This window comes from Larus michahellis, chromosome 6 (genome assembly GCF_964199755.1).
Source record: "Larus michahellis chromosome 6, bLarMic1.1, whole genome shotgun sequence".
In the NCBI taxonomy this organism is placed as follows: Eukaryota; Metazoa; Chordata; class Aves; order Charadriiformes; family Laridae; genus Larus; species Larus michahellis.
In genome coordinates, this window is record NC_133901.1 from 65,528,962 (window position 1) to 65,548,875 (window position 19,914).

At 40.3% G+C, this 19,914-nt stretch overlaps 1 protein-coding gene across 1 annotated transcript; it reads left to right on the top strand.

The window, feature by feature from the left end:
* Positions 1 to 1,822: 1,822 nt before the first annotated feature.
* Positions 1,823 to 18,003, top strand: LOC141745124 (pancreatic lipase-related protein 2-like). Its single transcript, XM_074592297.1, has 14 exons — positions 1,823 to 1,882; positions 2,063 to 2,111; positions 3,486 to 3,640; positions 5,747 to 5,872; positions 6,827 to 6,961; positions 7,274 to 7,382; positions 8,524 to 8,643; positions 8,728 to 8,850; positions 11,195 to 11,310; positions 12,898 to 13,027; positions 14,316 to 14,427; positions 16,237 to 16,399; positions 17,238 to 17,393; positions 17,428 to 18,003. The coding sequence occupies exons 1-14, from the start codon at positions 1,823 to 1,825 to the stop codon at positions 17,455 to 17,457; spliced, it is 1,584 nt and encodes a 527-aa protein (XP_074448398.1). The 3' UTR covers positions 17,458 to 18,003.
* The last annotated feature ends 1,911 nt before the right edge of the window (positions 18,004 to 19,914 follow it).

Sequence of the window (19,914 nt, forward strand, 5' to 3'; positions counted from 1 at the left end):
CACCCGATATACTTAAAAGGTTTAACACTAAAATGTTGAGTTGCAAGTTTCTCATTTGTGTCTACGTACAGGAAGAAAGACTTCCAGAAAAGCCTGAGCAGAAATGTTACCATAATAATATGACAACAATATCGTACTACGTGAAAAGACATCATTATCAAAACACTAAAATCTAAAATTACTGCAATTAATATAATTTAATTATGAAGATTCATGGTGATCGGATGTGGTGACAATCTGCTCAAGGAACTATTCTCCTCTGTTTAAAAATATTTCTGTCATCTTTTCAAAGAAAAGTCAGGTAATTCATCCACTAGAAAAATTATAGATGACAGAAGATGAAGAAATAACAGATGACAGACTGAGCAACTTAATTTTTTAATCATTTTTCATCCTTCTCTCTTCTTTCTGCCTTTTCTCAGGTAACAGCTGAAACCCTGCGAACGTACACCCTACCTGATCCTACACCACCTTGTTTGTGTCATGATGTTGTTTGTAATGGTAGACTAAGCTATCAAATACAAATTTGAAAATTTTGCTTAAGATTGTAAATTATTTAAGGTAGGGATCAGGGATCAGCTCCAGGAAGGATGGTTTGGCTATTAAAACTCTGAAGTAGGACACGAAAGATTTAGGGCTCTGCTACAGCCTTCCAGTGTGATGCCAAGTCACTTGGATCCCAACTCAGCATCACACTGAGACGCGCAGCCCAGCCGATGGCAGGAGCCTTGTTCCTCATCCTGAAAGGCTGCGTGTTTGTTCAGTGTTTACATCAATCACACTTCCCAGTACTTTTTAGCTTTAAAAGTAATTGCTGATGGATGAAAATAACACCCTATGTGAAACTCCGCATTAAACAGGTGGAGTCACGCAGCAACTGGTTTGACCTGGTTCATGTTATCTCAGCTGAAGCATGCCTGACACAAGGAGATCTCTTTTGGCACTACCCAACAAAGTCACAGATGCAGCTGGGAACCCAAGCCCTGTGCAGCAGTGGTGGGGTGAGCGTCCCTCTGCCGCATGTCCCCCCTGGGCAGACGCAGTTCATTCCAGGCTCCTCAAGGGGCTTCTGCAAGGCTTGCCGCAGTCAACTAAGAGGTGGACCCAAAGAACTTGCTCTGAGCCTCGCCAAGGTAAAATGGGATTTGGAGACAAAGAGATCTAAGGAACTTAGATGAGGTGCATCATGTTAAGACATGGGGTATTTGGCGAGTGGCTGGAGGAAAGGAGATGGAAGCGGGCCATGCTTGAACCTGCAGTGGGTTTCACGGGGATGAACTCTTTGCTCCTAACAGCGTATTAATGACTTGAGGGGGCTGGGGTGGGGAGGGCAGGAAGGGGATGCAGGGGTCTGCCTGTGCAGAGCTCATTGGAGGATCAGGGCCTGATATTAAGAGTTTTCTAAGAAGAATCTTCTTTCCTTTGAAGATAAGTTACTGGTAGTGGTAGTAAGACTACACTTAAAAGGCTTTCTCTGCTTCACCTCAAAGCAAATGACTGGTTCCATTTACTCCAATGCTTACCTATCAGCTGGTGATTAAGTGATCAAGCAGATCAGGGCTGATAAGCGTACATGGCTGAGAGCGATGATCAAAATGAGTTTTCAAGACTATCTATATGATTTAGAAACACAATTTTTTTTGTTCCTGGTTTCTTTTAAGTATGGTCACTTTCCTACTAAATGCTAGAAGAAACTTCACTCTGTAGAAAAAATGTTGTAATTCCTTTAAGAATTTTCATTTGCTTGCTCATAAATTGCAGCGCTAGAGAAAAAAAAAAAAAAGCTTCTGTTTGTCAAGGTCAGGAAAACAATCTTTAAGAGATGCTTAGAGGTTATCCTGCATATGCAAAATCTCCAGGGCAAACTGAAAGAATCCCCAAGGTATTTTCTGAAAACCTTGCTCTCGTTAGGGAAGTGTTGATTCTTTTGGATCCAATTCATTAAATGCCTGAACTACTCCTGTGGCCACTATGACTTTTTTTTAATGGGTCAACGAAACCCTTAGGTGAATTCCAGATTCTATTTTTAATTAGGTTTGAATTGTGTTCTTGTTTGCTTTAGATGTTGACAGTATGGATCGCTACTCTTTTTCTTCTTCATGCAGCCAGAGGTAAGACACATAGTTGATAAAAATCTATAAATAGTAAAAATTGTTGTGTGCAGCTTACCCAGAATAACTATAATTTAGAAAAACGATGTGCTTTGGAATGGATTTAACATACATCTTCATTAGGAGCACTGAGTTACATCATGTCTTCCCCACGTTTAGCCTATTACTTTATAATTCCCATACACCCCTCACCCCCCACCAGCATTTATGGTAGCTACAACACTTATAATGCCAGCCTAGGCACCTACTGTTCACAGACCTATGCAGAGAACAAGACAATGGTCCTGGTCCAAAACATTTCCTTACTGATAGGAAAGAATAGTTCAATAGGGATGGACACACAGAAAGAACACAGAGAAACAATAAGACACACTCCAAAGGTTTCCTGGCATCAGAGGAAAGACCCCCGTGAAAGTGACTGGATCACTTGTGGAGTCTCTAGCTGCAGCTCCACAATTAAATGTTTTAAATCTCTTTCTCTAAATGTATTTCCAGTATATATCACTCTACCCCTGTGTTTCGTACAGAATAACAAATAGACCAAGTCACAGTCTGATGTGGCATGAATCTGCCACCTATCCTAGGAAACAGTAGTTTCTCATTGTTTTCAGTGTCTCTTTAATAGCAATAAAAATTCCTTGGGATTTTCACAACTGTGGTGCTACAATAGTGGATAAGGATGACATTTAATGGCCACACCCGGATGTCGTATTTGCATCATCACTGTATTAAAGCCACAATAGAAATTGGGAAACTCTACTCCTTCAGGCACAGACCACACTTCCTGAGGCTGTGCTTTGCTCCAGGCTTCCACTCAAATTCCACTTTATTCCTTCCATAAAAATCTTATGGTGATAAAAGAAATAAGGGAGACATTTAATGTGTGTTATGGAGCAACCAGAGGTATCTATTTTAATGTTCTGTTTTCATTTTACTCCTGCATGAATTGTTGCACAAGACATAACAATTTAGATAAACCCTGGAGCATTAGCACTAATTTGAATGACTGCTCTGCACTGGCAGCAAAAGCTGGTTTGTTCTCTGGATCCACAAAGGATCCAGATTTTATTGTCTTTTTCCGATGGCTGTGTTAACCATATGTTTGACAAAATAAGTCATGGGTTCACCAAACTGAGCTCTACGCTATGTTTGCAACAGGAATCGGTCTTGAAGTTCATGTCCCTGCTGCGTGCACAGGGCACAGGAGCACAACTGAGCCCCTTCATGAAAACCAAACACAGGCGCCATCCTAACCCGAACCAGCCGTTTTCCGCTTCCCTGCTATAAACACTATCCTGCCAGCTCCTTGTAAAGTGGTGGCAGCCTGACCAGCTACCTTCCCAGCACACTAACATTTTTCTTTGTGTATCCCAGGAAGGGAAGTTTGCTACAAAAGGCTCGGATGCTTTTCAGATAGCCCACCTTGGTCTGGGATCCCGGGGAGACAGCTGGCAGGCTTGCCCAGCTCTCCAGAAGATGTGAACACCAATTTCCTTCTTTACACTAGAGACAACATCATGAAATACCAAGTAAGAAAGTGCTTTGTTTTTAAACACTGATCGTAAACAACACCTTCAACAAATTATATGGACAGTTTCTTTTCTCCTGTATTTTTGCCCGTAAGTCTCCCAAGAGAAGCCCCAATTCTATATTATGGATGGACAATCCATCATAATTTTCTTTCATTTTTTTTCTTTTTCCTCATTTCAGCTCTCTGATGAGCCAGGTATATTTACAACAGGTTAAGTGCAGCCTTCTGACACAAGTCACCTGAGATATATTGGATATATTTTACATACTTCTCTACAGTAAGCTAATCGCCTAAATTCAGATTCAGGTTTAGCACTATAAAACCAAAGGTAGGGAAGACAGTACAAAAGGAAAGCTCAATCTCGGCTCCTGTGTGTCTCCAGATTAAAAACATGTTTCGGGTCCATACACACTAAATCATACCCATGATTACTAGGTCCTCTGAACTACAGAGGCTCTGCTTATGTGGTGGCCAACACTGAGCCCTAAGAGCAGTAGACAGCTAAGAGTGAAGATCAGAAGAAAAAGTGTCAGTGTTCACCAGAGAGAGGAAGGAAAATAGGATGAGAAATTAAAGGAAAGCTTAGAAAGAAAAATGGAAAGAAAAGATGAAGGAGACAGTGAAATCATATGTGGAAAAAGAAGCAAACAACCAAAAAGAGAATGAGATGTGGATGGAGAAAGAAAGTAAAAAATATTAAACATCTTTTGGAAGACTGTGACTGAGGGAATATGGAGACTAAAAAGCTAAGGAAAAAGACTTTGTAAGACTTAACATGGAGAGAGCTTGGAGGTTTCTCTTACAGAGAGGTGAACCAGGTTATGCCCCATGAAGACACATCAGGTAGAGAAATGCAGAGACAGCAGGGTCTGGAGCTGTACGGAAGGAAAAAAAAAGTATTTGCAACATCTGCAAACTAGTGGCAGCGAGAGGAAGCCCTAGACTGTGACGGAGTGACAAATGAAGGAGCTAAAAGGAGCCTGAAGGACTGCATATGGGTCAAACGGGAACATACTGAAAGATGCCGGAAGCGTGTCAGTCCTTTCCTCTGAAGACCAGCAAATACTGGGAAAAGCACACAGCAGGATGCTCAAGGTGTTGGAGATGTCTGGGCTGGGCTTGCCCATGGCACAAAGCAGTTTTGTGGAGCTATAGACTAGTCTGGTGAAAGAAGAGAAATGACCAAAGAGTGTGAATTTTACTTGGAAAAAAAGCAAGAAAAATGAAGCAAAGGAATATGGGGGGGTGGGTGGGTGTGGGGTGCGCAATTTTTCCTGTTGTTGGCCTACATGACATGAAAAAGACTTCACAGTTGTTTTTTTTATATAAATGGCAGTCACAAACAGTGGAGGCATTTAATGTCTCTCCTGAGTCACCTCAGAACAAGTCTAACATCTCCAGCTGAGAGGGCCTATGAGGTTTTGACTTTAATCAGTCTTTCACTGAAGGTGAGATGTGTGCTAATTAGTTCATTACATCCCCTTTTAAGCTTATGAAACCATAACAAAAAATAAGTAAGAGCCAAACTTTAAAGTAACCCAGTATTCAGAATTTCTTTAAAAGAAAGTAACGCCTGCCTTCTCAATAAACCCCACGACACCTACAGCCTCTGATGTTCTAAGCCTCGTGGGCTTTCTCATGCTATCTGGAATATCTTTAGGATAAAATATAAATAAACTTAGCGATGAGGGTCTTATCTTCAAAGAAGAAAGAGAGAAAAATAGGTATAGATTCAAAGTCAACCGCTTAATACCTTGCAGAAGATGCTATCTTTATATTTCTACGCCCAAGTTTGATAAAATCTTGCATTTACATGGCATGTTCTACCAGTATATCTCAAAGCATTGTTGCAAAGGATGACAATATTATTAGTCCAATTAACTAGAGGAAGTGAATCATTTGTTGAAGCAATTAATCGATATCCCCCAGCAAGGCAGTTTAAGAGTGAGGAACAAGACCCATCTCTTCAGAGTCCAGAACTATGCCTTAACCCTTGGGGTACTCTGCCTTGTATCAAAATGTACACTGGGATGGAGCAGTCACATCCGTGTTGTTTTGTTTGTTGGTTGTTTTTTTGGATTTTGGTTTTTTTTTTTTTACACAGAAAATTTCTGCTACAAATCCATCAACTATCAAAGCTTCAAATTTTCGACCACACAGGAAAACTCGCTTCCTTATACATGGCCATCTTGTTGGAGCGGACCTCCTCTGGATAACAAATATATGCAGGGTATAGTATGACTATTGGCATTTTACTTGTGTTTAAAAGTGCAAATATCCACATCCCCCCCTTCACTTGCTTAAATACCCACATAAAATTTACACCTCTGTTCTCTTTTTGATTCAGGGAATAAATGAGGGGAAAAAACTTCAACATGAAGCTCAGTTCGACATGACCACCCTCTTGATCCTAGCTAGGAGCATAGCGCACTTCAGCCTTCTGCTAAATGCCCTTTTGCTGCTTCCACCTCCACAGGGAAAGCTATAATTAATTGATTTTTCAATTCCTTGCCAATAATGAAGGGGGAAAAAAAAGTCACTTTTCTCACCTCATCAAATGGTCGAAAAAAAACATTTCAGTTTGAGTGAGGTGTTTGATCTACTAAAACCAAAATGTTTTGTTCAGCAGATTGGTTTCATTTTCTTAAGGCACATTTCAAAAATGAAATTGTTTCAGAATGAAAAATCAGAATGTTCCGTTGTCAGAAGTATATAAATAGAATATTTTGTTTAAAATATATGAACTTTGGGGCTGAACAATTCAAGCACATGAACACAAATTTTTGAATCCTTTTAGATGATCCAAGCATATAAATTTTGAAGAATAAAGTTAGGACAATAAAAACCAAGTCATACTATCCTCTTTTTCTAACTGGGATTCTGTCATTAAGAGAAGTTGATACCCTAAAGCTAACCAAGGCATCTGGAATGGAAAACAGAACTCAAGCAGGGTTCTGTGTGTCTTTATACAGTGTTCAAATCACTGCCTCCACTCTGCCTCCTTGTGTTGATTCTTCAGCGTTAGTAGGAATTAATATACTAAAGATGTGTCCTTACCGGTCACATAAGGAGACAAAGTGAGTCCCCAGCTATAACAAAATGAAATATTGTTTGTATATTCCCTGCTACTATTGTAACTAATGCCTGTTTCGTTCTGTTCTCCTGTTTCCATGTTTTCCACCAGTTCATGTTTCACACCGAAGATGTGAACTGCATTTTGACTGACTGGAGAGGTGGCTCTAGCGGTTTGTATACCGAAGCCGTTAACAACGTCCGCATTGTGGGGGCTGAGCTGGTGTATCTGGTGAACCTTCTTGAGGTAAAAGTATTCATGGAATGTGAACACCGACCCATAATCTGTATGGTAAAGGCTGTGTTCAGGGTGGCACCTTTATGGTCAGGAAGTAGAGAGGTATTCAATAACATAGCGGGGATGGGATGAGCTGGGAACTGCTTCTCTTTTGGTACAGATCCCACCACCCACAACAGTAACTTCCCACCCAAGACGCTCCCCTCCATCGCCTGCTGGTTTGGCCATGTCCTAGCATAGCATGGGGCCATGGGGCAGTGCCGCAGGCTTGTATGCCCTGCTTAACACGCTTCTTTTTTTCCTTTCCATACATCTTCACAGAAAGATTATGGCTACTCTCCTGCCAACATTCATTTCATCGGCCATAGTCTTGGAGCACATGCCGCAGGGGAGGCAGGGAGAAGGAAACCTGGCATTGGAAGAATAACAGGTACCGAGGCTATTTCAACTGATGACACTTTATATTTTCATGCAACTTAAGAGACCCGAAGAATCACTGCTGCCTTATCAACACACAATACAGACTGCAATGTGCTGGTTTGTCATAATTAACAGTAGACGGCATGACAGCACACAAATGAAGCCATGTCCTATCAAATGCCCTGTATTTCACATGTCAATGCTCACATCCCTTAGAACAGCTCGGCTGCAACAGATCAGAAGGGCTTAGATGTCCCGACTGTGGCTAAATAGAGGTCACTTTTCACAGGTCACAACAAGTCCCAGGGGGCACTCCATAGTGAATTTTAATGATATAAAAGAACAGGAACACAATACCATACTACATGTGGAATAACAAACATGTAAAACGTAAGCAACTCATTGTCATATTTGGTTTTAAAAGCCCACTCGAAACGTGACTTTTCAGCAGCTCAAAAGATTGAAAATCTGAAATTAAAAAATTAGAAGCCCTAGTCTAGCATGTGAGGATGAGACAGTAAATATCCATGGACACCCTGAAAAGGAAGCAAGCTATTAGTCTCACAGCTACACAGAGAGACACAGCATCATGACACACTCACATATCACTATTTCTAAGGGCTCACTATTTTTTGCTTTCCTTTCTCCTTCGGGCAGTTCTTTTCTCTGCATAGACATTGCTTTGGCTAAGCTGCATACACACTAAGCAGCCTCATAAGCAAGTCAGGCAAACTGGTATCAGATTTTTCACCAAATAAAAATTCACAGACATGCTCAGAAAAATAAATCGAGAAAAATAAGAATATATATATAAAGAATAACATATCAGAAAATTCCAGTCTACGCACTCAGAATAACATATCAAGATTTCATGTCTTCCCTAACATGAAAGAAACCACCAAACCTCTTCTTATAACATTGTTCCCCAAAAGTAAGCCCAGCACCCAACAGCCTTTTACTGCACTGTAACGCCTCTAGCCACCTTTCTATTAAAAACCTGCTTGTTTTGCTGGCTGTTGCGGTCCACAAAATGGATTTTTTTTTATGTGGAGTAAAGGTCAAAATGTAATGACTTACAGTGTACACAGGCTGTATGTGATGACATACACATAGTATTATTTACTCAATCAGACTTATCTCCATTTATTTAGGCTTGGATCCAGCTGGGCCCCTTTTTCAGTATACCCCCACGATGGTTAGGCTGGATCCTTCAGATGCAAAATTTGTTGATATAATTCATACTCATGCCGGTCATCTGTTCTTTGACTTTGGTAAGTTTTTGCGCAAAAGCCAACACCGACACAGAGGCTGAGAGTACCTGAGAGTGATCAGCCTCGATTCTTTGTGCATTTCAGCTCCAGGGATTCTTCAGACTTGTGGCCACCTGGATTTTTACCCAAATGGTGGGAAGAAGATGCCAGGATGCAAGCAACTTCGTGTACCTCCTGCAACTCGGAATATCAATGACCTTATGAGAGGTAAATATATTTTTAAACAGTAATACCTCATTACAAGCCACAGTTAGAAATAAAGGCTAGGCTAAAGTAAAGCACTTTGAATGTGTGTATTATCTATATAGCTCAAATTTGGAGTAGGGAGAGAATGCTCAAAAATGGAAGATTTAAAGCTGTCTGTGAAATAGCCTCCAATTTTCCTATATACTAACCAAGGCAAATTCCAGGTGGAAACTTCAAGTTAAAGCATGCAGACTTGTTCATCACAGTCTGTTACAAGAGACTGCCACTGTGCTGACCGACTAACCTCAGTGGGAATTCCACGCATGAAGGACCAGTAAAATTTCATTCAAGGATAATCCAAAAATGAGTATTTTAAAATCTGAGCTTCCCTTCTCCCTAGGAAGACATCAGTCACAATATTATTGGGGTTAGGCACACTCATCCACGCCATTAACGGGTTTAGTGTCTTCAAAGGGAACAGCACAAGGTTAAAAATACAGAAGATGATAAAATGACTGCTGCATTGATAGTTCATGTTCTTCAAAGAAAGCTGGGCAGTTAAGCAGTATTAGCCTGGGATCCAGCACAATAGATCCCCAAAATGCCGTCTTCTGATCCTAACCTACAGAAATAAGAATATCTGTTATTCACAGCTAAACGTTTTGAAATCCCCACCACTAGTTAAGTAATTGGCTTTCAAAAACGCTCAGTCTTAGAACCGGTTGGAGAACTTAGTAACAAAGAGGACAGAAAGCTGCCTGTGCACAAAGTCATTGGGAACCAAAACCCTGTCCAATTGGACTGCATAAGAATGTCTGCATTTTCAGCACAAAAAAAAAAAAAAAATTTCCGTAGACATTTCACAAGGCTGTTTGCAATGTTTTGTGGCGAGGGAGAAGCCCAGCTCAACTGAACACGAGTAGATGGAGTTGGTTATTCCTGCAGCTCCTAAAATTAGAGACAACCTTAGCTCCTGCCTCTTGGTTAAACCTTACTTTGTGCCTATTTCTTCTGTTTGATAACATTTACATTTATGTAGTGCTTTTATGTATGACAGGCTTTGGAAATGCTATTTACTAGCTTCTTTCTACAGCTTTTGATGCAGTAGGAGAGGAGTATTATGTTCCCATTGTATAGATGTGAATTTGGCACTAGCACAAAGTAAGCCAACTGTAAGAGCTGAGGTCTTGAAAATTAAAAGCACAGACCCTTCTGAATTAGATTTAAAGAAGAAACTATAAAGCAAACATATTCAGAAAGCCTTGACGATGCAGATAATTTTCAGAAAAACAGACAAAAACACTTTTCAGAGGGGTTTTGGTGTGATTTTTCTTTCCTTATGTAAAGAACAACGCGTGTCAACTGGTCGATACCAACTGGTCTGTCTTTAAGATGCACAAATATTGACAGTAAGTGAAATTCTGATTTCACTATAAACTGTGCCAGCTTGCAATTACTTAGTGCCTCCGAGACTTTACCCCGTGGATTAGGTGAGCCCCCACAGATGCTGAAGCAGAGTAGAGCCTATTTTTATACAACCTAACTTTGGTATATTGTGCTTTGATACAGGCGGGGCTTCAGAGCCAATGAAGACAATACTTGTTACAAGGGACCTGTAAATATAACCCAAATTGCACTTTCTTCTTTTCTGCACTGACTGCTTATAAATTTCATTCTGATGGGAAAATGTACTTGTTTCAAATAATTCTGTCAAAATCAAGGACACACTGCCAAACATCTTCCTTTTCAGAGAGTTTCACAGAATCACCACTGTCAAATGACCGTAGATTTTCTAGAGCTTAAAAACATTGAAAGCCACTGAAGTTAAAAATAATTACTACAATTATCTTTAATTCTAGAAATGAGTGGGAACTGTGGTTTTACAAAATACCATGTTGTGATAATGGTAAGCAAATGAAAACTACTTCATAGTGACTACTATATGCTTTACAAACTCTGTAGCTATGAATTATTCCAGTCTTTGAAATATCAAGGGGAAATTCTCCTAAATCCTCCCCTGTTCTCATGCTAAAGTCAAAGCAGTGAAGTACCCATAGTCAGACAGGAGGCTGCACGAGCTCCGCTTCCGTGTACCTCCACCTCTGCACTTCTGCATGAGTCCAGCGACACACAGATTAGTCCCTAGCCTTTCCCCACAGGAAAAAACAGATTTAGCCATAAGTACACGTTTTACTATAAAACCCAACAATTCACACTTTAAACATCTTTTTTTTATTATTTTTAATCTGAGACTTCACTGTATGTGCAAATACTGTTGAGGAAAAGAGACCCACAAGTGTTATTTTTGGCATGGACTTTATGTTAATGTATAGTTTTAATCTTTTGCACCTGGGCTTTTTCCCAGGATATAGAGCTTTTGGATGTGGACATAAAAGAAGTCTCCGGTATTATGCTGAGAGTATTATGACTCCCAATGGATTTGTTGGGTATCAGTGTGACACATACCGAGACTTTGTATTGGTAAGTACCAGGCGCACATTTATCTGAGGGGTTATAGCCCTGCCCTTCTTCTCTTAATAATTTCTAACTTCTACGCTCTGGATCATGGGATTCGGGGGGGGGCCTATGCACACCCACTGACTACCCTCATCGAGACAATACCCAAAAACCAGGCAAAACATAAAAGCAGCAAGCGCCATTAAAAAAAAAAAAAAGATCCAGAAGAAAATAGGACAGCAAATATAAACACCAAAACCAGCTGTAACAGGAGAGATGAAGAGTTGAGGAAGAGGGCAATGAGAGGCAGTGGCTGGGTTCACCTTTTGCATAGGTCAACAGTAAGGGACACTCCGGTTGAAGGAAGTCCATCTAAACCTGGTGGAAACCATCATCAAGAGGACAGCCTCTGGATTTCAGAAACGTTTAAACATCTGTATAAACTATAAACATCCACAGTATAGAGGGCAGGGGAGATATTTATACAGCCCAGCATTGTTCACGCAACCCTCAGGTGGCACAAGAAAGAAGGAAACATAATGTCCTAGTGTTTCATGCCTGATATAACTGGGCTTTTAGTGGACCAATTCTGGCAATGCTACCGAAGACTGGTCAAGGAGGAATTTCCTTGACCACCATAGTATTTCCATCTACTCCAAAAATGAATGATTATAATACTGCGGAATAGGTGTTAATGTTTGTAGCAATGTTGCCATAGAACTTGAAAGTTTGATGTAGTTCAGGATTTGAAAACCTTAACTGTGTACAATTTACTGATGCGAGGGAAATGCTTTTTTTTCAGTCGCGTTATAAAGTGATAGTGATCATTTAGCCTTTTATTCATCTAATGCCCAAATAGCCAAGGATCCACAAATAACTGTTCCTACAGAACCCCCCAAATATCAAAACTGAACTATTGAAATATAACAATGCTATATTTTCCAATTGCAATTAAATTACTTTCACTGAAAATAAAAATATTTATCTTTTCTTTTTTTTTTTAATGGACTTCAAGGTCTTGATCTGAATGTTTGATCTATGCAGGTAGATTAATTTCATCAAGGCTCTGCACGGGAGTAAAGGCTGAAAAGGAGACAGAACACATCCCAAAGTGAGACCCCCAAGCCTCAGTATTCCTAACCTTAAATACCCCCAAGCCTCAGTATTCCTAACCTTAAATACCTTTACCATATGAGTGAATATATCCAGCCACTCCTGCTTGCAGATATTGTTACCAACCCTATAATAATTAGCAGACAACCTTTCAATGGGCCCTATTAATGATGAATATATTACCTGTACTTTACAGATCAAGTAGTAAGGCGCAACGTGCATTAAGGTATTTATTTATGGTCTCCGCAAAAGCATAAGGAATTAGGCCAAATTTTCAACCTGTTTCTCTTTGATTTTCAACCAGATGAAATAAGCTGACTGACAACCTCAGCTCCTTTTTTCACCACGCTGATAAATACTGAAGATATTATCTGAACTCAGAACCAAGTACCTTTCAAAAATGCTGGGAAAAAGCTGAAATACTCTGATTTCTTAAACTTTAGGAATTGGGATTAAAACAGATAATGTCTTGTAACACACATTGTTATTTTCCCCCAGGGAGACTGCTTTCCATGTCCAGAGGAAGGATGCCCACTCATGGGTCATTATGCTGATAAGTTTTTACGTAAAACTGAAAAAGAACAGCAAAAGGTTTATTTAAACACAGGGCCCTCCCCTCCATATGCTCGTAAGTGCTCATTTTGGGTGGTGAATTCTAAAGTGGCAACGAATTATGTGTGAACAAATATCTTAAACTTCTACAGAGAGCTGCTGGAGTTAACGAGTGGCACTCAGTACAAAATCTAGAGTTTCAGGTGTGTTGGGAACATGCAGTACCAGCATTATCTGGGAAAGGCTGAGATAATTACAGAAACAGATCAAATGATGCTGACCTCTAAACCTGCTAAAATATTGTTAATTAGATGATGGCTTCAAAAATTCTGTAAAGCTGAACGTGGGAGGAATGTTATGCTAAAAGTGCAAAATTTCAAATCAATATGTTACATTGCTTTTATTGACAAAAATTTATAAAACTGGAACATTTCAGGATATTTTTGCAAAGCTCATCAAGTCAAAATGGCAGGGAGTAATAAGAAATATAGTTTTGATTGTGATTAATGTAGAAGCAGCCACAGAACTGGAAAATAAGAAAATTCATAAATAAATTGTAATCCATCACAGATGGTGAATTGCAAGGGCAATAAATGAGAGGGTCTTTGAGAACCTTATTCACCAGTCACTAAGATATGAAAGCAGAAAAAAAATAATAATCTTATATCACATCTCCATAAGAGCAAAAAGTAAAAAGATGAATTTGAGTATAGAGAAGCTAGCCATTTCTCAAATTTGAATGGATACATTGATTTCAACATTTTCAGACTGTTGAGTTTATAGAAATTATAACCTGAAACCAAATATAACCTTATGAAGTGGGTGAAGAGATTCTCCTTTTAATAGCCCAAACCAAATCCAGTCCAGTTGCTGGGCTGTGCACAGGTATAAGAAAAACCCTAAACCCTCTGTATATCAGGATCATCCTGGGAAAGCTGCCGGTTTTGTTTAATGTATCTTTAACACCACGGCAGTTCAGCTGAACTCACTTCATAGTTGAGAGCCAACATGCTGCCCATGAGACCCCACAAACTGCTGACAAGTGTAAGAAATTACAAAATTAAAAGCGAGGCCAAGTGGAAGAGCAAGGTACGGCATTGGCCATGGCACAGTAAATACCCAGCATAGTCGGTAGGTCAGCAAAAATTGGATTTGCGATTTAGACCACTGTCAAGGAAATTAATACTGCCAGATTCACACAGAAATAACATTTGCCTTAATGAAGAGTGACATTTTGGTTGCTTTTGTTTGCACATTTGTGCAATCCTTTCCTCTCCCTGAAGGACATTGACACTTAAGAGAAGGTTTACCATTAGGAAAGAAATCTCCTTGCAACCATTATCTATTTCATTTTGCTTTCAAAGGCTGGAGAAAAGAGATACTTGTCAGAGTATCTGCAACAGAAACCATGAAGGGAAATATAGATATAGCCTTGACTGGAACTAACGGGATCAGGAAAAAATATACAATTGACAAGTAAGTTTAACGTGGCTGCTGAAAAAATGGCTCTATCATTGTTATCATACTGAATTTATACACAACTATTTTTACATGTCTCGTCTCATTCTATGTGCTCTGTGATTTACACCGGTAATAAAAGTAGCTGATAAGTGAGCTGATAAGTTCCCCGTGCTACAGATTATGGTCAAAATCTGCTTGCTGGTCTCTCTTTCTCTATATTTTCTTTTCTTTTCTTTTCTGAGGATGATGGTTAGCATAACAAGTGGGCAAGAGCAAAGAGCTCTGTGGATACTGCTGGACTCAGACATCACCAGGTGATCTTCTCTGAGAAGACAAAGAGCGACATGATATACAGTCACTTAACCATTCCCTCCTCTAGGGAATATGTAAGAGAGCTGCAGCTTGCTTATGAACCGTGCTGGAATCTGGCGTTCCTGTCCGCACAGCTTGGCTTTTTCCAGTAAATGTGAATTTACATCTCATAAACCGATCCTTGTCAAGAACACAGTTGAAATATTGTAAAACCAACTGCATCTGTGTTTGGACATAGCCCTGTTACTGGCCTGTATCAGGATTACATTTGGTTGCAAATACACAACTGCAGTGATACGCTTACAGGTAATTTCTATGTTAATGTCACACTGTCACGTGCATTCCATTACAATGAACACTGACACCACAGAAAGCACGAATGTAAACTATAATTTTCAATTTTCTTCATGGTTGAAAGCAAGCAGAAACACAGAGAACTTTTTGACTTGGACTTATTTGAAGATAGATATCATTTTCCAAAAATAATGACTAGAATAAACCCCATTACAATACCAACAACAAAGGCTGAGCTAACTAATCTACTGTTATCATCCTGAAAGGCACGGAAATTTAAGCAACTAAGTCACTTGGATACTTCTGTTGTTCCCTCTGGGTAGCTATCTCCTCCTGAGGTACCAACAAGCCTATACATTGGCTTGACAGGCTGAAAGCCTGTAGCAGGATCCACAAAAAGCTCCCTATCAAAGCAGGAATGGTGTTACCTCTGCTTTCTCGAGTAAGGTTGATACAGAGACTTTGTGGCCTTCACCAATTTGCCCAGCTGGAATCTGCACCACAGAGTTCAACCAAAAGGAGGGGAAAAAGTGACATTTAGTCCTCAGAACTTCCTCCAGGTGACCAGGATATACAGTGGGAGAAATACGGTAGCCTCAGCTCCACCACAACAGCTTCAGGGAAGGCAAAAAATGCAATACTGATTTGGAGAAAGAAATCAACCAAAACAGCAAATGAGACATTCTTTCCTAATCCTTACAAAAAAGGTTAAATTTAAAGTGCGTTTTACTTTTTTTTTTAAATCTCCCCTTTAGTTTATCCCTGTTACAATGTCTGTCCAAAAAAGTATTTAATATCTTTTATGTACTAAAAAAATCTAAGATCCAAGGACTTCATAAAAGACTTTGCTACATCCTTGCATGACCAGTCAGCAGAGAGGACGGAACTCAGTGTTTCTGGACCGGAGACACGATCCCCTACTGCCTGAGCTGAAAGCCTTGGATCTGCGTGAGCATCTGCATCAAGAGCCCTGTGCGCTCCCCAAGGAACATTCTTCAAGAACGTGTTCTAAGCTAAAATTTTGCCTAACATCCCTGATTGGTAATTCTTGGAAAAAAAAAAAAAAGTAATAAAATTATAGTTATAGTATTCAAAGCTTCAACTCTCATAGCATCCCACAGCTCATCTCCCTTTCTGTCTAAACTGTAGCTTTCCCCCCCTCCTGCCCATCATTTGTAAAGAACACAGAGCATCACTTCTGTGCTTTTCTTTTGGCAGGGGCACTTTCAACCCAGGCAACACATACTTGAACTTTATCGATACAGAAATTTCTGGGAACATTTCAAAGGTTGAGTTTCTCTGGAAAAACCGTCTAGGTCACATACATGGAGCCCGCATGGGAGCTGAAGAAGTCAGAATAATATCTGGGGATAACGGAAACGTGTGAGTACATCATCTGATAGTATTCCATTCTGTAGGCATGGGGAAAAAAAAAAAACAACAAACGGAAAAAAAACAGAAAAAGGGAAAAAATACCCAAAACACCTCTGCACAGTATCATGCAAGGTTAAGCGAGTGGGTTTAGGTACTGAAAATAAGAGCCTCATCCAAATTTCCTGGCAGTACCTGGGTGTTTGGCTGACTACAGCCACTCCCACCAGCTCAGCACTGCAGCCAGACTTCCCCGAAGAAGAGAGATACCAAATCTGAAATTCTGAGGGCTGCACTTGTGGGAAAGGTACAAACTTTTCTCCTAAATTGCAGCACGTCAGAACCAGCTCTGCACAGTGCAGCAGTACAACTTGCCTTGGCAGGGTACTTTAGGCTGACCCCGACCTGATCCCATGGACCGGGTGCCCGCTGGCATCTGCAGTACCTTAGGTACGCTTCTGGAGCACACCTCTTCGTGTAGTTTTAATCAAAATGAACCCAGCTGATTTGTCCCGACACCAGTCTGTCACGTAAACCACGGTGTGGTAAGTGGGGAAAATGGAGTTAGATATTCCCTTCAAAAGCGCGCTCCTGGTCCAAATTAAAATGCTAATGGAGTCTGAGCATAAAGGCAAACACGTCTTAAAATTTAATAATTGGTCACTAACTAGTAATTCTTTACAAAATCATTTGATAACTCACACTTTATTGTTCTCAGTCTATGAGAACTCATGCTTTGACCTAACATGAAATAAAAACAGGATTTATTTTTATTATCTTGGGCTGCTGCAAAGAAGATGTCCCATTGTACTGAACTATATTTCCTTAAACTCTTCCTCCCTCGCCAGGTCTGTGTTCTGCGGCTGTGGAAGCGTGCGGCAGAGCACGTGGCAAGCCCTGACGCTGTGCTGAGGCTCAGCGAGAAATGCCGTGGTTGTCCACTGTGGCAACCCTCACCGACTGGAAGAGCACACGTCTTCAGTCAGCGGAAAGACATTAGCGAGGCTTTTTTAACAGGTTCTGAAAAACTTGCCCAAGCGCACTACAAAAGCTCTATTTCCAAATTAATGTTGTCAGATTTTATCCATAGAGGGGAGTTACACTTACGTGAGTTCCAGTTACAATGACAGATAATGTGTATTTTGCTAGTAACACGCACGTGCAGTGTGGTTATATTTCAGAGTCAAGGGGGGAAATAATAAAATAGGGAAAAAAAGTCCTCGTCAATTCCCCTTTGAAATACACTTAATTATTGTAGCAGGAGCATCCAAAAAGAAGCAACAAAAAGAGAGAAGGAAAAGAAAAAATAAAAAAGGAAGGAAGATGAAAGAAGAGAAAAAAGGAGGAAGAAAGATGAAAAAAAGGGGGGAGAAAACAAAAAAGGAGCATAGACAGTCAAATTCTTTATTAGTGCTTACTTAGTTCTTCAGGAAGTGGACATTTCTTTACTTTCAGCGCGTCTAATTGCTTCTATGTCAGGTGGAGTAGTATGTCAGGAATAATGTTAAATATAAAAATAATCGGAGTTTGAATGGCATTGCCTGACGTCCTTCCTTTCTGAAGAACACAATTAAACAACATTTTAGCAGCACATCCAAAAGACTGCTTGAGAGCTGGGACTGTGTACCGAGCTGTACAGTAGACCTTGAGAAACTCTACCATCAAAGTTCACCATGTGTCAAGTAGAGCAGCTTAATGTACAGCAAAATATTTGATTGCTGCCTTTTTCCCGGGGAAGAACTCATTGACGTTCTCTCTTCAGCTCTGCTGAACACCGGGTGAGCTGGGACTCTTTCTTTATACCCGAAACAGGCATCTTCTTTATCAAAATATGCTGCACTACTGAGGATCTTCAATTTTCTGGCAGCTTTCAAAGTAACTATTTTTTCTTTAGCGGCGAAGCTGAATTTTCTACCTCTAACTTGCCTTTCTGAAGCCACTGAAATCAGGCCTGAGCTGCATTATTTGCATTACTATATAACATTGCCCCTCTCCCCCGGCCTCCCCCCGATTTGGCAGCATTATGGTTACACTGGTTAACAAAACCAGACTACTAAGAGTTATCAGCATCAGCCAAAATAAGCTAAGATTGTTTCTGTTTCAATACAAGCTAACCACAAAAATCCTTTCGGTTTCTAATTGCCCACTGCGGTCTAAGACACGCAGCTAATTTTTAAATCTAATGTGAGGTTTATCATTTGAGTGCAGAAATCCTGCGTGTGAATCACATTGGGCAACGCTGATCTCTCCCATCCTAACAACTAGCTATTCCAGCATACTTCCAGTGAGGTTTACCAGAAGGTGTTGATGAGATGCGTTACACAAGGCGGAATGTGAGTGATGAACAGGTGTGTTTCAAATTATGCAGCAATAATTTTGAGATGTCAGGATCCAGTCACCTCCTATGAAGTTTGCCAGAGGAGCTTGCTTAGGAGGTTTGCAGCCAAGTTGACAAATCAGATGTCTGCCTTCTCAGACTCCGGTACCCTTGCCATCTCCACCCGTGCGGAGTGGGATCCAGAAATCATCCCATCCTCCTCTACCCTTTAGGGAAACTCCTTAGGCAAGACCCCTTTCTTGTGCAAGCAGGGACTCTCCTCTTCTGTGCTCCCCTGGAGAAGAACAAAACAACCCCCCAAGTACTTCTACGCAGTTGGGAAATAGCTGTAGCTAGTAATTACACCATCTTTAACATCCTTCATAAATCAGGTATGGCTCCCTGCCGCAGAGTCGCACAAATAAAGGAGACTCAAGGAAGGGGAAAAGGAAGACTTATTTTCCCTCTCTTACAGTCAGGAACTGAAGCAAAAGAAATGTAAGTATTTTCCTCCGGCCCACGAAAGTGTGCAGCAGGGCCAGGGGCTGGATTGGGTCATCGGATGTAATGACACGAGACCGCCGTGTGCGCAGTGCAATGCAGGCCATGGCTCTCACAAGAAGGAAGCAATGTCCTGCTGAACTCAAGACTTCTGTAAAGCCCGTCCCTTCCTACCTCCATACTTGGCTGTGACACTTCTGAAATTCTAGAAATTGATTTGAAGCTTTTATGAAAAATAAATTATATTCTTACTTTTCAAAAATACAAGCTTTCATTTTGTTTAATTTTAAGCTACTGATTTCAACAGCATTCTGACAAAACATGACAGCTCATATGGGCTGATGACTTCTGCTATAAATGTGGTCTACATGATTTGATTAGACCACTTGAAAAATATACATTTTCTCACCCAATCAGTTCAGATAAAAATAAAAAATCACATTAACTTCTTCCCCTTGTGTTTTCCTGTTTTGCATTTTTGTCATATATTGTTTCTTGAATTAATTTTCATTCTTTGGTATCATGAATATCAACACTGCACTTCTTTGCTAGCACATCTATAGACAGAACAACCGAGATCTATTTTCATAAGCTAAAGAAGAAATAACTGACAGCAGCTGTGTGTTGCTGGTAGCAAATAGTCTTCCTCCTGTTTCTTTCCGTATTTTAAAGTTAAATTTTTTACTGGTATGAAACCTTTGGATACT

Coding starts and splice junctions, on each gene's coding strand:
- LOC141745124 (XM_074592297.1), top strand. CDS start 1,823: ATGCTTAGAGGTTATCCTGCATATGCAAAATCTCCAGGGCAAACTGAA. Junction 2,112..3,485: donor TCTTCTTCATGCAGCCAGAG/GTAAGACACATA, acceptor TGTGTATCCCAG/GAAGGGAAGTTTGCTACAAA. Junction 14,428..16,236: donor AAAAAATATACAATTGACAA/GTAAGTTTAACG, acceptor TTCTTTTGGCAG/GGGCACTTTCAACCCAGGCA.